Source organism: Hemiscyllium ocellatum, chromosome 17 (genome assembly GCF_020745735.1).
Source record: "Hemiscyllium ocellatum isolate sHemOce1 chromosome 17, sHemOce1.pat.X.cur, whole genome shotgun sequence".
Lineage (NCBI taxonomy): Eukaryota > Metazoa > Chordata > Chondrichthyes > Orectolobiformes > Hemiscylliidae > Hemiscyllium > Hemiscyllium ocellatum.
This window is the reverse complement of record NC_083417.1, coordinates 53,666,088-53,685,658: the sequence shown is the minus strand read 5'-3', so window position 1 is coordinate 53,685,658 and position 19,571 is coordinate 53,666,088. Positions and strand designations below refer to the sequence as shown.

General features: G+C 39.3%; 2 protein-coding genes across 9 annotated transcripts in view; one reads left to right on the top strand and one right to left on the bottom strand.

Annotated features, from left to right (window-relative positions):
- Positions 1-12,329, top strand: part of cenpt (centromere protein T) — a 64,040-nt gene extending 51,711 nt beyond the window's left edge. Inside the window, exons 13-16 of the mRNA XM_060837755.1 lie at positions 106-193; positions 4,453-4,608; positions 5,284-5,388; positions 10,431-12,329. Coding sequence (XP_060693738.1) covers positions 106-193; positions 4,453-4,608; positions 5,284-5,388; positions 10,431-10,554 — 473 coding nt within the window. The 3' untranslated portion in view covers positions 10,555-12,329. The remainder of the gene's footprint in view (positions 1-105; positions 194-4,452; positions 4,609-5,283; positions 5,389-10,430) is intronic.
- A 942-nt stretch (positions 12,330-13,271) lies between these two features.
- Positions 13,272-19,571, bottom strand: part of tsnaxip1 (translin-associated factor X interacting protein 1) — a 58,166-nt gene continuing 51,866 nt past the window's right edge. For 6 of the 8 annotated variants that reach the window (XM_060837752.1, XM_060837754.1, XM_060837746.1 and 3 more), the window contains one exon: positions 13,272-13,645. In XM_060837752.1, coding sequence (XP_060693735.1) covers positions 13,447-13,645 — 199 coding nt within the window. In that variant the 3' untranslated portion in view covers positions 13,272-13,446. The remainder of the gene's footprint in view (positions 13,646-19,571) is intronic. The other 2 variants (XM_060837751.1, XM_060837753.1) reach the window with 2 other exon arrangements.

Below are 19,571 nucleotides of genomic sequence, written 5' to 3'. Positions count from 1 at the left end.
TATTTAAGTTCTTTTAATGTTTCAGACTATTTGTTTAATCTAATAACTACTATTTGCTTTTCTGAACATAAAAATTTCATCTGGAATCTTGCTTTGATATAAAAGTGAGACTGGCTTTCCAGCAGAGTGACCAGGGATTCAGATCCTCTCCATTACTGACCACACCACACTTTCTCAAGATATTGGATAGCAAGTAAGTAATAATTACAGTATTTCATCACTATAAGCCATCTTGACCAGGTGAAGAGTGGTGAATTGGTTCCCTTTTCAACTGCCTTGGTTGGTCACAACAAAAATTTTAAAATGTTTTTAACATGCCCCTATATCATACTTTGATTAAAATGTATTTCACTAGATCAAAATGAAGCAGTTAGTTAATCCTTTCTTTTAGTCAAGAAAACTATATTTATTTCTTACTAACCTCTGTAAATATAGGTATCCTCACCATCCGAAAGTAGAACATTCCTGTGAAATCTTTCGTAAGCCAAAATGGCGTAAAGTGAAGAACCATTAATTTATATGGGAAAAATTTCACCTTTCTTTGTAAAAGCAAAAATCCTCTTTGGATTTCTTTTGTTTATCAAAAACAGGTACTAATGTAGGTATTTCGTAAAAACAAAGTAGCATAAAGCAAACTTTCTAAAAGTGGGGAGTACCTTTAATAAAACATGACATCAAAGACAGGTATAAAGTTTTTTTTAATAATATATTTTTATTAAGAAAAAATAGGTTTTTAAATATTACAACAAATACAAAACAATGCAATTCAAAATAGTACAAAACTAAACCCAAATAATAAAAAAATTCCCAAACCCACCCTCCTGTATGAATGTATAAACATATATAGAGAAATATAAAATTAAAAAAAACCTAAACTAGCTATTTAACCAAATAAATAAATACCTAACAACAGACAAATAAATAGTAATAGCTCAGCCCAGCCAAACAAAACACTCATACATTCACAGTTCCTCCTCCCTGGATATTGGACTCATGAAACACAAGCGTTATGGCTGTATAAAAGCCCTTGTTAGTGTGGCAGATAAATCCGTGTCCAGGTATTTCAATATGGGTTGCCATGTCTTGGAAAATTCTCAGTTTTATGGTGTACCATATTTGTGAGAAAATCCAGGGGAATATGCTCCATAACAATCTTCCGCCAACCTGACAGGCCTGGGGTTTTTTTCTGATATGCAATCTAGCAAGATATTCTTCCTTGCATAGAACGTAAGAATATTGAAAAATTTTGTCTTATACGTGCCTGCAGGAAGTACAATGGGTAGGCCCAAAAGAAGAGTAATAGGGTCCTTCTCCACCCCACAGCTAGAATCCTCTCCATTGCACCCGCTACAGCGCTCCAATATGTTTGAAGCCTGTCACAAGATCAAAGACAATGGGTAAGAGTACCCATACAGACCTTGCACTTGGGTCATGCTGAGGTTTAAATTTTGACAAACAGTCTGGGGCTAAGTGGACCCTGTGGAGAATCTTCAACTGTAAAGCATGGGTCCTATTGCAAATTGATATCTTCCTTGCATTCTCCCAAATATCCTCCCATGCCCCTGAAGAAACTTCAGCACCCAGCTGTCTTTCCCACGTCTTACAGAGTCGATCAGACTCATCTGAGGTGGCAACCCCCAATTGGTGATAATAAAATACTGACAGAGTGTACTGATAGCCCTTAGTACCCCTCTTTCTATGTCAGATTTGTAGCGATCAGTCAAAAGTCATTTTTTTGAATAAAATCCCTAACTTTTAAAAAACGAAAGAGGTCTCTATTAGGTAACTCGTACTTCCATACTAAGTGATCGAAGGACATCATTATGTCTCCCTCAAATAAATCACCCATGCAAGATACACTCCTGGCTGCCCAACATTTAAATCCTGAATCTATCATACCCAGCATACCCACTAAAGGTGTAAACAAAGATGTTTTGCCAATATTACCTTCCCTCTGCCGAATTGCCCTCCATGCTTTAACAGTATTGATGACTATTGGGTTATGGCAATATTCCCTAACTGTCCTCACCTCGTCCAAAAGCATCAAACTGGTAAGGGGGCACCTTGCCTGGGAGGCTTCGATATCTAGCCATATTGAAAGAGGGTCCCCACAAATCCAATCACTCACTAGGTCAAAAGCGAGCTTAATTGGTCATTTTTAATGTCCAGAAGGTCTACTCCCCCCAGTCTGTGAGGCGACTGCAGTTTGGGGAATTTAATGAGGGGCCGTTTACGGTGCCAGATAAAGGAGCTGAACCAACCGTTCAGACTCCCGAGTATTTTTTATTGAAAATCAGGGGGAGCATCCGTATAGGGTATAGCAAACGAGGGAGAATATTCATCTTAATAAGTGCTATCTGACCCAACCACGAGACTGGAAGTGCCTCCCATTTTTGGAGATCTTGTTCAATTTTTTCAAATAATTGAGTAAAATTGGCTTTGAGCAGCCAATCCAGAACTGGAGTAATGAATATGCTAAATATACAAAACCCCCCCTGTGACCCCTAAATGGGAATCTATAGTCACTCAAGAGCCAACTCTTTCGTAAGACCACCCATAGGCATAGCCTCTGATTTAGCAAAATTAATCTTATACCCTGAAAAAGCACCAAACGTGTGACTGCATTGTATCAGGCAAGGCACTGAAACTGCTGGATTTGTCAAGAGAATTAGAACATTGTCTGCATACAATGAGATCTTATGTACTTTTGACCCCACATCTGGAGCTGAGATATTGAGATCCCCACGAATGGCCTCTGCCAACGGTTCAATCACCAACATAAAAAGTAATGGTGAAAGGGGACAGCCCTGCCGGCTGCCCCTAGAAATATTAAAATTGCTTGATCGTACCCCGTTGGTAATGACTGCCGCGAGAACCTTTACCCATCTTATGAAAACTTTGCCCAGACCAAACCAGTATATATATTAAATTCAAACTTGATTGGAGGTTGGTATTTTTTGGGGTATAATTTAAAATGATTGGCCAAATTCAAATTTGATTTTGTCTCCAGGACACGAGCTACCCTAGCTGCTGGACCACATGTTACATTGTATCTTACTCAGAACACTTGGTGCTGACAGGTAGTTCTGTTAGCTTTTAACTTTCTGAAAGGTACAGTACACCCACATCTTCATAACAATTACCTTTGAGTGGAATCTTGTGTCACACGGAGTTTTGTCATGTTTTAGATAAGTGCAGTTGTGATAACTTGAATTGTCCTGGTAATTCTTGTTGATTTTCAATGCAAGCCACAAGCTGGTGTGGAAATTTGGTGCACAGACATCTAGAGTAATCAGCCCACTGGGGTATCATCAAATGGTTACAACACTGGAGGCTGTTCTGCCCATCAAATCCAGGTTGGCTGTCAGTAACAACAATGTGTCTGGCACCATTCCCCACTTGTCTTCCTGTCATCATGTGTTCCCTTTGAGTGCTTACCTAATTTGTTGTTGAAAGCCAAATGGAGTCGACCTCTTTATTTAAAATATTTTTCCTCATAACAACGAACTCTTTTATCATTGGGATAGAAAGATGAATAACTTGCATTATTCATCTCCTTTTACAATCTCAATGCCAGAGTGCCAATGAACAGGAAATGCTCCAGAAATCTATTTCACTTACGTAATTTGAGGCATAGGTATTGGCTGGGATACAATAAACATTGAAAGTAGGTTGTGGTACTGTCACAAACTTGAAACGTCTGGCTGATGGGAAAATGTCATGTTGCAGATTATTAGATTAAAATATGTGCCAAAAAGTCTCGTATCACGCAAAGTATTGCAGCATATTATTTGTAAATGTTGAAGTGTGTTGCAATCAACCTCCATTAGCTCAAGATCGTATAGCAAGCAGCAAGTGTCACTTACGTTAGTTCATGAGGGTTCAATTTCAATTCCCAGAATATGATGTGGATTTATTATTTTGCAAACTACATTTAACTTGATGTTAACATCATGCACTGAAAATTCATTTCAAGCAAATAATCAGAATTCCACAACATGGCAAATATACTTTGGATTAAATTATAGAAATTCATTCATTTATTAAAATAATGCTATTCAGGTGATAAGGGATTAGTCACCATAGCACAACCTGCTTCTGAAAACACAAATTGGATTCAAATGACGTGAATAGAGGACTAGTATTTATTGCAAATTGTAGCAGCTTGAGAGAATGAGATTTATGAAGGTATTGCAGTAACACTTGAGTCTAATATGTTGGAAGTGTTGTATTCGTATGAATTTGTATTACAGCTCCTGTAACAGCTGAATTTGAGGACACTGTTACAGGAGTGATTGGTGACACTGAAATCAACTGAATGATCTGTACTGATCAAAAACATCACTGGATTTTGAAATCTAGTTTCCAAGCGCTAGTTGGTTATAAACCTGTCATATAATGTAAAACCAGTTGCTTGTACCAACATTAAGTATTGTATATATTGATCAACAGAGCACACAAACCACTTGTAAAAGTAAGGCAGAATCCCAAAAAAACACCCAAAGCAAGAAAGAAAACCAGTTTGCCAAGCAGCTTTGTAAAGTCTGTTTTTACTCACTATGCCAAAATGAGAGTGAAGAAAGAAACATTTACAGTAGTTGAACAATGGTAAGTTGCAGTTTTACAATGCTAATTATTAAAGCAAATCATTTTGTGTTATAAAACTTTGAAATAATAATTCTAAAAATTTCAAAATTGGGGCACAAACAACAGCAAGTAATACATCGCCTATTTTTGTAATCAATCTGTTTAGAAATGTTACTATATGTCCCCTGGTCCAGGGGTAGGGACACTACTGCTGTGCCACAAGAGAGGTCTCTTTAATAAAATGTCCCAAAGCACTACAAAACAAAATGTGACTCTGAACTACTTTGGCTCGGTATTTGGATAGAGTTGAGTAAAGGTATAGAGATGGAAACGGCAGTCTTAGTCATGGTATGGAATAGATATGTATTTGAAAGTGCATCTTGGGGTCAGAAATGACAGGGACAGAAGAGCTGGTGGCTAGGGAGTGGAGTTTGTGTTGAAAACTGAAGACAAATGGCTTCAAAATTCCCAATTTCTGTTTATCTAGTACTGGATATCAGGAAGAAAGAGAGGTCATGGTGAAGTAATGTTAGGTGATATTAATATCTGGGTGAACATTGTACTTTCCAATTATGTCACTGGAAGCAGTGATCAGAGATGGTGTTATCTGCAATCGATATAATAGGAATGGTAAGACCACATGAGAAATATAGTTCCATGTCTATTGTGGATATTAGAAATGTTTTCTTTTTACAGCTTGGAATTATATTTCAAACAGCTTTGTGATGATGTTGATGTTTATACCAAACATGCTAAAAGAAGAACTATTGAAAAAGAAGATTTGGAACTTCTAATGAAAAGGTGAGTTTTGAATAAAGTCACAAACAGTAAGTTCACCAAATTTTGACATGTATCCAATACAATTTTAGTTGGCAATAAACTTAACTATTTTTCAAGCCATATATACTGGTCTTGACAGGGTTAGAACATAGAACAATACAGTGCAGTACAGGCCCTTCGGCCCTTGATGTTGCGCCGATCCAAGCCCACCTAACCTACACTACCCCACTATCCTCCATATGCCTATCCAATGGCCATAAAGAGGGAGAGTCCACCACTGTTATTGGCAGGGTATTCCATGAACTCACGACTCGCTGAGTAAAGAATCTACCCCTAACATCTGTCCTGTACCTACCGCCCTTAATTTAAAGCTATGCCCCCTCGTAATATCTGACTCCATACGTGGAAAAAGGTTCTCATGGTCAACCCTATCTAAAGCCCTAATCATCTTGTACACCTCTATCAAGTCACCCCTAAACCTTCTTTTCTCCAATGAAAACAGCCCCAAGTGCCTCAGCCTTTCCTCGTACGATCTTCCTACCATACCAGGCAACATTCTGGTAAACCTCCTCTGCACCAAGATCCCTCTGCTTATCCACACTACCCAAGTATCCGACCATTAGCCCAGTACCCCATCTTCTTGTTACTCTTACCAAAGTGAATCACTTCACACTTACCTACATTGAACTCCATTTGCCACTTTCTGCCCAGCTCTGCAGCTTATCTATATCTCGCTGTAACCTGCCACATCCTTCCTCACTGTCAACAACTCCACCGACTTTCATATCATCCGCAAACTTGCTCACCCAACCTTCTAGCCCCTCCTCCAGGTCATTTATAAAAATGACAAACAGCAATGGTCCCAAAACAGATCCTTGCGGAACACCGCTGGTAACTGCACTCCAAGATGAACCTTTACCATCAACTACTACCCTCTGTCTTCTTCCAGCCAGCCAATTCCTAATCCAAACCTCCAACTCCCCCTCAATGGCATACCTCCGTATTTTTTGCAGTAGCCTACCATGGGGAACCTTATCAAACGCCTTACTAAAATCCATATACACCACATCTACCGCTTTACCCTCGTCCATCTCCTTAGTCATCTTCTCAAAGAATTCAGTAAGGTTTGTGAGGCGTGACCTGCCCTTCACAAAACCATGCTGACTATTCTTGATCACATTATTCCTATCCAGATGTTCATAAATCCTATCGCTTACAATTCTCTCTAAGACTTTGCCCACAACTGAAGTGAGACTCACCGGCCTATAGTTACTAGGGTTATCGCTACTCCCCTTCTTGAACAAGGGAACCACATTTGCTATCCTCCAGTCTTCTGGCACTATTCCTGTAGACAACGAGGACATAAAAATCAAGGCCAATGGCTTTGCAATCTCCTCCCTTCCTTCCCAGAGAATCCTAGGATAAATGCCATCATGCCCAGCGGACTTATCTATTTTCACCCTTTCCAGAATTTCCAACAACTCTTCCCTACATACTTCAAAGCCATCCATTCTAATTAATTGTGACTCAATATTCACACCGGCAACAATGTCCTGTTCCTGAGTGAATACTGACGAAAAGTATTCATTCAGTGTCTCCCCAATTTCTTGAACCTCCACACGTAACTTCCCACTACTATCCTTGACTAGACCTATTCCTACCCTAGTCATTCTTTTATTCCTGACATACCTATAGAAAGCCTTTGGGTTTTCCCTAATCCTACCAACCAAGGACTTTTCATGTCCCCTCCTTGCTGCTCTTAGCTCTCTCTTTAGATCCTTCCTGGCTACCTTATAATTCTCAATCGCCCCAATTGAACCTTCACGCCTCATCTTTACATAGGCTGCCCTCTTCCCTTTAACAAGGGATTCCAATTCCTTATTAAACCACGGCTCCCTCACACAACCCTTTCCTCCCTGCCTGACAGGTACATACTTATCAAGGACACTCAATAGTTGCTCCTTGAACAGGCTCCACATATCGATTGCACCCTTCCCTTGAAGCCTACTTTTCCAGGCCACGCATCCTAAGTCATGCCTCACCGCATCATAATTTCCCTGCCCCCAGCTATAACTCTTGCCCTTCAGTGCACACTTATCCCTCTCCATCACTAGAGTAAAAGTCACCGAATTGTGGTCACTGTCCCCAAAGTGCTCACCTACCTCCAGTTCTAACACCTGGCCTGATTTGTTACCCAGAACCAAATCCAGTATGACCTCACCTCTTGTTGGCCTGTCTACATATTGTGTCAGGAAACCCTCCTGCACACATTGGACAAACACCGACCCATCTAAAGTACTCGAGCTATAGCTTTCCCAGTCAATATCTGGAAAGTTAAAGTCCCCCATAACAACCACCCTATTACTTTCACTCTTCTCCTGAATCATCATCGCAATCCTTTCTTCTATGTCTCCAGAACTATTAGGAGGCCTGTAGAAAACTCCTAACAGGGTGACCTCACCTTTCCTATTTCTAAGCTCTGCCCAAACTACCTCAGATGGTGAGTCTTCATACATCGTCCTTTCCACTGCTGTAATACTATCTTTGACAAGCAATGCCATACCTCCCCCTCTTTTACCCAAACCTCTGACCCCACTAAAACATTTAAACCCTGGAACCTGCAACAGCCAATCCTGTCCCTGTTCTACCCATGTCTCTGTAATAGCCACAACATCGAAATCCCAGGTACCAACCCACGCTGCAAGTTCACCTACCTTATTTCATATACTTCTCGCATTGAAGTATACACACTTCAAGCCACCTTCCTGTTTACAGGCACCCTCCTGCACGCCTTTATAGGAAAAAACAACTTATCCAGGTAAGCTTGCGCTACACCAGCTTCCGGGTCCGCTCCGCGCTTTTTAAAAAAAACTTTCAAATTTAAACCGTTAAACAAACGTCACCGAGCCTTCAAGCAGCCACTGCCAAACAGCCCTTACCTGCTCTGCTGAGAGAGTGAGCAAAGAGTTGTTAAGGATTATTTTACAGAAGAACAGTAGCATTATTTGCAACATCAATTAATTTTTTTATGGTTTTCAGCAACCATGTAAAATTGTTATCTCACCATTTTTTCCTTCTGGATAATAGCAACAAGTCAGCTTTGTGCCAGAGACCAAGACTAGACTGCCATTAGCTACTAAAGTGGTTTCATGGGGAAAATAATATGAACACACCTGTTTAGTATGGCATATAGGCTTCAATAATTATGTAGCTGTTTGACAGTAAGACTGCTGTTCATAATCTGTATGACTTTCAAAGGTAACATGGATGATTATCTTGGGTGGTACGGTGTCTCAGTGGTTAGCACTGCTGCCTCACAATGCCCAGAGATTTGGGTTTGATTCCACCCTTGGGCGGCTAGCTGTGTGGAGTTTGCATATGTTCCCCGTTTCTGCTGGGTGCTGTGATTTCCTTCCAAAGATGTGCAAGTTAGGTGAACTGGCTATATTAACATTGCCCATAGTGCCCAGCGATGTGTAGGTTAGGTGGATTAGCCAAGGGAAATGCAGGGTTACAGGGATAGGGTACTGGGAAGGTGAGATGCTATTCAGAGAGTCAGTGTGGACCCAATGGCCTCCTTTCATTGCTATAGGTATTCTATGACTTTGATTATTATTCTCTGTATACATAGTCACAAAGACACAATATTCAAAATATATTTAACGGGGGGTGGGGGGTAACACTAGCCTCACAGTAATGTAAATTAACTAGCAATCAAGAGTCCAGGCTAATATTTTGGAGACTCCACTTCCACTGTCGTTTCTGATGGGACTTAAATTCAATTAATTATTTTTTTAAAATTTGGAATCGAAAATTTGTTTCATGGAAGAATATTATCAAGCTGGAGAGGACTCAAGAGATTTACCAGAATGTTGCTGGGTATGGAAGGTTTGATTTTAAAGAAAGGCTGGATAGGCTGGGACTTATTTCACTGGAGTGTGGAAGATTGAGAAGCAATCTGAAAGTAGTTTATAAAATAATGGGTATAGATAGTAGTTGTCTTTTCCCTCAGATGGGGAATTTCAAGATGAGAAGTGCACATTTTTAAGGTGATAGGAGAGAGAGATCTAAAAAGAAGTAATTTTTTTTTACTTAGAGGGTATTTCGCATGTGGAATTAATTTCCTGACGAAGTGATGGATTCGGGCACAATTACAACATTTAAAAAGGATACATGAATGGGAAAGGTTTGGAGGGATATGGGCCAGGAGCAGGCAGGTGGTATTAGTTTAGTTTGGAATTATGTTTAGTATGGACTGGTTGGACTGAAGGATTTGTTTCCATGCTGTATTGTGTTCCATGCAATGTCAACATTATAGAAACTGTCATCAATTGTTTTAAACACCCAGCTGATTGACTGATAATTAAAGAAGCAAGCAATTATCTTTACTTGGTTTGGTTTAAATGTTATTTTGGACGCAAAACTATGTGATTGACACTTAACTGCTCTCTGCGATGTCCCATGCCTATATCCTAATATAAAATTAAAATCGCTCAAATATTACTGGAAAAAAGATTTTGTCGAATATTTTTTCTCTTATCAGGAGAATGCTCTGACTTATTTCGTTGACTTGAAACAACAGTTGTGTGTATGCATATTTTTCTGTCAGCAAAGAACAGAGTCCTGTTTATTTAACTTCCAGTACAGGCCAGTGCACCATGCTCTGAGCCAAACTGACCATCCTAATTCCTTTCATATGGTATAAATGTTGTTTTCTCTTAGTGTTATTCCTTGTGAGTTAACTTGCTGAGTATGAAACAAAAAGCTTCAACAATACTGAAGTTCTGGACTACTGATCTCTTAAAAGAAGGCTTCATTGATTGTAAAACACTTTTGTTTGTCTTGACATCATGAATGGCACTACATAAATCAGCTATATTTTTTATGCGGGTGCACACAAGATTGCTGAGAATGTGTTTTGTAAAGTTATAATGTGAACAATAAATTTAAGAAATGCACGTTCCTTATGTTTAAAAAAGGACATTGCAAGTGGATTGGATTTTTAAAAAAAACAGATCTATATGTTAAATCTATTTTTGAATTATTTTGTTTCTGTTTCTTAGGCAAGGATTTGTGACTGCAAAGATGCCCTTGAATATACTGATAGAACGCCACCTATCTATGGAATGCAGAGAAAAACTAATTCCAATGGCTGTCAGTGGGAGTAAGATAATTCCCAATAAGTAACAACCACATACGTAGAGTGTCTCATCAAATCTATTGCTCTTACTTGCCAGACCAGAAATTAGAGCTCTATGTAAGTGGAGATATTTCTCTTTTAATGAAGTCCCTAATGTAAAAATTTATAGCCGTTCTTATAGACTTCCATGAGCTCTGATTTGTAGGGTCTCTCTGCTGAGGAAACCATGCTGTATTAGCATTACATTTAATCCATGGATCCTATCAACATTAAAGCAAATGTTATTGACTAAATAATTAATTTTTAATGATAAAGTAACAGAAAAATTTGAAGGGAATTCAATGGATATTGTCTGTACGGATCTTAAAGCAATTGACAAAATACCATGATTGATAAAATCAGGAAAAAAAACACTGCTCGGAGAAAAGATCAAGATTTTGGATAGAAAAACAGCAGCTGGAATTTTATAGAAGTGAAGTGGTGCATTTTGGCAGAAGGGATAGGTATAAACATGGACTTATTGGCAGAGTTTTAAAAGTGCACATGAAAAAAAGCCTGGGGTTTTTAGTAGACAGACATCCTTAAAGGTGGCAAAATCATAATGAGAGAGAGAGAGAGCAGTTTACAAAGCAGATGGTATCTTGGACTTCATAAGTAGTGGTATTGAGTACAAAAGCTGAACCTTTACAAAGTTCTGGACATCAGACTTGAGGAAGAATATGAAGTTGTTGAGCAGGTAAGAAAATTTACCAGAATGGTCCCAAGGGTAAGGAAGTTTAGCTGTAAGATCAAGGAGGAGAAGTTGGTGCTTTCCTGCTTGGAGCTTATGAGATTGGTTTAGATATATCTCTACCATACATTTCAATCATTTAATCATAATGTTAATAAAACAAAATTCCGATTTATCTGATGATTGGTCAAGCACTAAGATTTAAGGTTTTTGGTGAAATGCAGAAGGAACATGAGGAATGTTTTCAAAGCAGTGAGTGGTAATGTATGTACTCCGAGGTTGGATATTTTGCAATAATCTACAAAGTAATCTTCTCACTAATTAGCCAAATAATATGTATTAATCCCAACTCCCTACATCACCAATGTGAATTTTTCTCCTAAGTAACATGCACAACTTCATGTAAAATTGGCAAATTGTACTCTGGACTTATATTTACTAAGCAGCAGGTTGAAACTATCCATATAAAATTAAAATGTGGAGAGCTTGATTCAAAATATATGTTTAAAGTTAAAATATATTTTACTATAATTATACATATTTAACTTACACCACAAAGCAATTTTTCTCATCAGTACTTTTGCACTCTTAAAAAGTGTTTTGTATTAAAATATTACTTCCTTGTAATAAATGTAGACAGTCTTAAAATAGAAAATCTTCACCTCTAGATTTGGGTCTGCTGTTCCTGACTTGGCATGACCAAAATTTGAGAACATGTTGTACATTTTAGATAAAAATGTTGTATAATTAGTTAAGAAAAGTGTGCATCTCCTACAACAACAAAACTTTAATTACAATTTATTTAACCCTCCTACTTGAGTAATATTTGATTTCTCATTACTCGTACCTCACCCAATAACTGCTCAAGTCCATTAGAAGTTCCTGTGTAACTTCAGATAGTAAACCAAGAAAACATGGTAAATTTAACTAAGCAAATAACAAAGTTAATTTTGATTGTCATTTGAGTTAAGGTATTCTACTTCTGCAAATGTCAGTTGTGATTCCTTGACCTGTCCATTGTATTCCATTATTCCTAGAATGCACTGTAATAATCTGTACATCTGATCAAGCTCGTGTTTGTTTCTTTTTCACATGCTATGGAAGATTTCAGTCTTTTGATTAATTATAATGTTAATAATTCTGTAAAATGCACAATAAAGATGTCAACTTTTAAACTGAATCTCAAAAAAACTCTTTGCCCGTTGTGAAACCTCTGAAATTATATTTTTTTTATTACTCCTTACAAATTTGAAATCTAGCTGATTGATTTGAATTTGTTGTAAACAAGAGCGAGCATTTGCAGTAGCAGGGTTTTTGTGTTCTGTTCTCTTGAGACTTAACAAGGGCTTTGTGCTACTTTTTCAGTTTGAGACAAATCTGAGACCTGTTCGTTGTAGCATTGAAAATTACAGAATATGGTATTATAAATCAATCAGACAGCAATTTTTGATGTTGCTGAGTTGACCCATTTTATCCAGTGGAAGTACAAATTCTGAACTGGGAAAGGGAATATCATCACGAATGAGGTCAGTCAAAACATCAACAAACATTTTTATGACTGTCTTGACTGTCAAGACTTATTCATGAAAAATGGTCACTTAGATAAGTTAGTAGACAGTTGCAATACTCAGGGACGTGTAAGTTGCTGTCTTGAGATTCAGTAAAATGATAGTCATCTCAGAAGAGAAGTCTCTGAAGAATAAATTTTTTGTAATATTGGAGCTGCTTGTCTTACAGTATTTGCATTCATTATATTATAGAAACTACCAAACTTGTGTTAACAACTCATTCAGCATGTCCTTTAGATGTAAGCTTTTAAAAATAAGTTTTATTAAAGTGCTGTATGACCAGAATTGTGGGAGTATTAATGCAGTTCACCACCACAACATGGGCAATTAGAGATGGGGAATAAATGCTAGCTCAGCATGAGAAGCCCACATACCATGAATTAATGTTTTTTAAAAAGTACCTACTAATACATTTAAAAAGGATGCTCATATCAATTTTAGCACTTTTCTATTAATGACCTTACAAATAGAGTTTAGCTATGGAGTTCCAAAAAGAACAAGAAGTCAGTACTATGTTATTTAATTTTGAAAAATTAGACTCAATTCAAACACACCCATAATGTAGTTTACTTTAAAAAATATTAACATATGTAAAGCGGTACTCATCAGAACTCTTTACAAATTTGAAATATACTTTTGGACTACTTCCGTGGTCCTACTCTCTTTATGTCACTTGCTTGTAATCGATCTAAAACAGTGTCAGTATCCACAGCAGTAGCTTGATCAAGTTGTTCCTTTGTTGTTTGGAAACCTTGAGCTAAATATGTGGCCAAAGTCTGTGGATCTATCGATGGATCGATAGTTTGAAAAGCCTTTTTTAGGTCAGCTTCTGTCAGCTCCCTGTGGAGAAAGGAAAATTTTTTTTTAAAAAAAGCTATTTCCTGTCGTCACGATAGTTTAACAGATTACATAATCTTTGTGGGCATCACATGGTTGTATGCAAGTTTGACTGCAATGGAAGTACTCGCTTTGGAGGAGACACTGTTGTAATTGCATTTAAATAAGTAGTGCTTAAGTTGCAAGATAGAAACCTAGCTTAATGTCCTGTAGCTTTGCCAATGTTAGGGAGGAGATCATTTTTAAAAAACTCAATGCATTGATTTATCTCCAGATATTTATTCGACTCTCCCTTGAGCTGTTCATCAACATTTTAACAGAATCAAGCAACACTTTCATATTTACAAAAAAAACGAGCAGGTTTATTTTGTGTGTACTGGATATCAATAGAACTTCAGGATATAGTGCATTATTCAACATTGCATCTTTCTAGTTTTATTAGTAAAATCCCTTGTTTATATTATTCTTCTTTTCCAATATAAGTGGAATAATGTGAAGCTGACTTGATTTTTTAAAAATAAAGTTTATCACAGGATGATACTGTCAATGAAAAACAGTAATTTGAGGTTTGTGTAAAGATTTGTAGCTCAGGTGCCGGTTTCTGTAGTTGTGGGTATGTTTGCTGAACATGGAATTTGATTTGCAGACATTTCGTCTGCTGTCTAAGTGACATTTTCAGTGTTTTGGAGCATCCCGTGAAGCGCTGTACTGTCTCTTCTGGAATTTCTGGTTTTGTTCCAGTTGCCAGTTCTAGTTGATCGTCGTAGTGGCCGGTATACCAGGTCAATGTGTTTCTTGATGGAGTCCGTGGATGAGTGCCATGCTTCTAGAAATTCTCTGGCTGTCCTTTGTTTAGCTTGTCCTATAATTGTTATGTTGTCCCAGTTGAATTTGTGGTCCTTGTCATCTGGTGTGTGGCTACTAGGGCCATCTGGTTGGTGTTTGTGGATGCGCATTGCTAATTGTCTTCCTGTTGTGGTTCTGTTTGCCAAGCTGGGAATTTATGTTGCAGACGTTTCGTCCCCTATCTAGGTGACATCCTCAGTGCTTGGGAGCCTCCTATGAAGCGCTTCCGTGATCTTTCCTTCAGCATTTGTAGTGGTTTGAATCTGCCACTTCCGGTTGTCCGTTCCAGCTGTCCGTTGTAGTGGTCGGTATATTAGGTCCAGGTCGATGTGCTTATTGATTGAATCTGTGGATGTGTGCCATGCCTCTAGGAATTCCCTGGCTGTTCTCTGTTTGGCTCGTCCTATAACAGTAGAGTTGTCCCAATCGAATTCATGTTGCTTGTCATCTGCATGTGTGGCTACTAAGGATCGTGCCGTTTCGTGGCTAGTTGGTGTTCATGGATGGGGATCGTTAGCTGTATTCCTGTTTGTCCTATGTAGTGTTTTGTGCAGTCCTTGCATGGGATTTTGTACACTACATTGGTTTTGCTCATGCTGGGTATCGGGTCCTTCATCCTGGTGAGTTGTTGTCTGAGAGTGGCTGTTGGTTTGTGTGCTGTTATGAGTCCTAGTGGTCGCAGTAGTCTGGCTGTCAGAACGAAGGACCCGATAGAGTCTGTTTCTGTTCTTAAATGTTCTTAAACATTGACTATTTCACAGTCCTCTGCAACCTCGTCTGAGGTCAAAGAGGATGCAAAGATATCTGTTAAGGCCCGAGCCAATATCTCCTACAGTATCCTGGGATAGATCCCATCTGGCCCTGGGGACTTAAGTCTACCTTAACACATTTCAAGAGACTGAACATGTAAGGGAACAGGGCAACCCAGCCTAAATAGCAACTTCCAACGCAGCAAATGTGAACTGTGGTTCATGATAAAGAGAGGACTTGGTCAGCATGTGCGACACAGGCATCTGGCCTTACACAATGAGAAACATCTCCAAATATGGCAGCAAAATTGTAAGCCAGGGAGGAGAGCCTATAAGTGGCCTCAGGAAGAAAGAGTTAGAGATAAGAGTTGCTAGAAGCAAGCAATCAACAAAATCTGCAAAACAACTCTCAGATAAACACAAGCATCTATAAAGTACCCAAGCAGAAATATAAGTGATCACTGCTGATACTTGTGTAGAATACCCCACAGAAGCAGAACCAGGAGGAGAGTCCAGTAGCCCATAGAAACCTGAAGTGCAACTAGGAAGAACCATCAGACCAATGGCATCCATCCCTACCAACAGGGGCGTGGACGACCACGCAGGCTGAGGAACTTCTGGAAGCAAAGAACAACCCAGACAGTCAGGCCCTGGGCATAGGGCTAATGGAAAGTATCACCGAAATACTGATGGCCAAAGGGAAATCTCCCAGAAACAAGTGAGCCCAAATGGTGGCAAGAAAGCGAGAAGAAAGTTCAGGGAGGAGATTGTTAATACTGGTTTGAAGAGATGGGCAAAGCCAAATGCATTATTTAGAGCAACTCAGCTGCTCTACCAGACAGACAGACAGCAACTAGCCAGTTAGATTGCAGGAGCACCAACTGCACTCTCATGTCAATTATCTACGGATGAATGGAAGGGAGCTTCTGAGGTAAGCTTCCCCAGTCCAAATAACAAGGCTGACCTCAATAAATTCGCACCATATAGCAGTGCAGTGGACAGTGGGCTACTGATGATGCTGACAGAGGAAGAGGTCAGCAATGCAATGAAGGCCATTGTTGCATAAAGTGCCACATGAACAGATGGTATGAGACAGACTCAAAGAGAGAGCATCCATGACAAGGATAAAACAAGATTGCCAAGACTCTTCTCACTATGGCTGAAGTCAAGTAAAATAATAGACTTGTTGAAATGTCTTGATTCTGAAGTGCGAGGATCAAGAATGTCTGAAAGGCGTTGACAACTGGCATCCAATAACTATCAGTCCAATGCTGCTTTGTCTATTTATGAGCATTATGGCAAAAACACAGACAGTTGAAATCAACCCAAGGTAGAAGGGTTTGCTGGCTGCAATGAGAATATTTCAGTACTCAAGAATATCATTAAGGGAGCAAAGAACAACTGAAAAGAACTTGCAGTTGTTTGTTGTTGATCTGTCACTGGTGTTCTACTCAGTTGGGCACAAATATCTTTTGAAATCACTAAGGAGAATGTGTCTGCCAGACAAGTTCACAGTATTAATTAAAGATTTATATATGAACTACACTACAGTGGTTGAAGGGATCAAAACTAAGAACAATGCAGTTAATATCGGAGGGGTCAAGCAGGGCGACCTACTCATCAATCTTGTTCAATATAGCTCTGGACCCACTGGTGTGCTCCCTGGAGGAAGCTAGCTCGGATTTCTCTACCCCTGGGAGACTTAGTCAACTGTTTTGCTTAGGTGTTCACAATCAACATAGCCCTTCTAAGCAACTCTCACACCGCGATGGGACAGAACCTGAAAAGACTCCATGACTTCTGTAACTGCACAGGTCTGAGTATCAATATGACCAAGATCAAAGGCTTCTACCTCAAATACAAGATGAAGACCATCACATACAACGACTGTCCAAATTGAAGACTCAGAAGGAACCCATTGCATTCATCCCCCCTAGGTGATACTGAAAAGTACCTGGGAGGCCAAATCGATCCATAAGGAGGCGTGAAGAATGGGGGTAGACAACCTGTAAGCAGCGGCTCTCCATCGCATGCAGATACTAAAGACTTGTATCGTCCCCAGGCTCTACTTCCACCCGATTCTGCGATACTTCAGCTAGGACTTACTCATTAAACTTGATCAAATTATCCACAAGGCAGCGAAAGAATTCTTACACCTCCCACACAGATGGGAATCTATACTGTGCTAACAGGAGCAGCGGGCTTGGCATATCCAAACATGAAGTGCAGATCCCTTCGGCAGTTATCAGGTTGCACTTGATATGTCCAAGGATACATTCCAGTTTAGAGGCGAAGATAACTCCAAAAGAAATAAGAGGAACACAACAGCTTAAAATCCTCAAGAAAGTAGATGACTTCATACAAAGCAAATGGGGAGCAATGAGGGAAAGGAAGACCTCACGGCCATCCTACAAGAGGACATCTATGTATGTGGAGACCAAGCACTAACCAGAGAAAATCAAACAAACCAATATGCTGTGTGGAGAGAAAGGGAATTTAAAAAGTGAAGTACCTTGAAGAGTCAGGGTGCTTGCATCTCATATTTTAAGGGGGACAAGACATCAAGTACATGGATCAAGTCGACCTACCAGATCAACTCATCGTGAATAATCAATAAACTGCTGTTGTGATGCAACTTAGACCTAGCCGGGTCAATCTTGACTAAAGACAGAACAAACAAGCTCAACATTTATAGAAGAAGTGAGCTCCTAATGAAATCCTTGCACATATTTCAGGCTGGTACCCATTTGTGAAGAATGTGAGAATCAAACTACACAATATCTGAGACCAGCAACACCTGTATGTCGCCAAATATGGATGGACTTCGTACAAGGACCTAAGACCCATAGGTCCAGCTGATGTTCTCTGGAAGCCGGACGTAATTTTCAGTAGGGATACTAAAGTAGCGGTAGTTGATGTGACCATCTGCTATGAGAATGACAGTAAGACACTAGAGAAGACATGGATAGAAAAATGTCAAATACCAACACTTGGAACAAGAAATTTAAAAATTGATGGGAGACCTTGAATTATAATTTTTCAGATTTGTTATGGGAGCAAGATGAAAGTGGTTAGAGCCTAACAACACATTAATGGACTTCCTTAAGCTGTATAAGTCCTTCTCACAACAAATCTCAAGATTATCGATATGCTTGCACTCTTTCAAATATTTAGCGACAGGTAATCTGAAGCTGAAATTATGCTGCCTCGCCGAATGGCTAGTGATGACCAGCCTAATCCAGGTGCCAGGGTCTGGAACACCAAAGACAGGCGTGATGAAAAATGTACCAAATCCCAAAAACAATATAAATTATAAAATTTAGGTATAAATCGTAAAAGCTATCTAGTTTCTCAGATGGACTTCCCAAGAAAGAAATTCCCGCAACACATCAGACGATGACCCCCTTTTCTATATTTTGAAGGGTCCTTTAGTTCACTTCACACTCCTCCATGCTTGTTGTAACACCCTGATCACTTTGTAGAGGGCCCCCTACTACACGATCGTTATGGCTGAGACTGGAATGACCTCAAGACATTGCCCACTGTACCTCCTATAACATTGGCATGGTCTCACTCTCCGAGCTGGGGTATTGCTAGAGTTTAACACACATCAATAAGCAATGTAAAGACTCCAAAGAGGCACTCCCAGGAGCATATTTAAATAGCCAAATGCTTCATCATCTAATTAGTGACACACATGAATGGATGAACATGATGCCCATTGGGCCAACCTATTTTCTAGTGAAACCACAGCCAAGGGAATGGGCTTTGCAGAATCAGCGGGAAAAGAAGACCCTGTTGAGCTTGACTCTAGTATGGCACTGTGAGGAGGCCTTGGCCGCTGGTGAAATACTACTACTTATCGTTTTTTTTTCACTTAGTCAATGAGTCAGGGAGGCCTCACCTGTTGACCTGCTCAAAAGTACAAACCTTTCCTTAACCTCAACATCCCTCATGTCCCTCTCTGGTGAATACTATTTGGACACGCCATGATTTTGATCATCTTTATCAAAGCTCTTCTCGAAGAACAACCATTGTAGATTCCCCAGTTTATCCACCAAAACTGATGCCTGGAAATTATATTGTCAATCTTTATTGCATCCCCTTGAAACCTACACATTCTTCCTACAACAACTTTGTTAGATTCCTTATCCTCAACTACCCCCTCCTTTATGAAAGATATTTATTTTTCCGATCTTTTTAAAAAGTAGTACTTAAAAACTACAAATGAGAATATTTTTCAGGTTACAATGTCAATAGATTCTCTCACATTCAATCTATTAGTTACACAGCTTCACAACATTGTCCCTGGGAATCCTCAGGTTTTGCTTCAA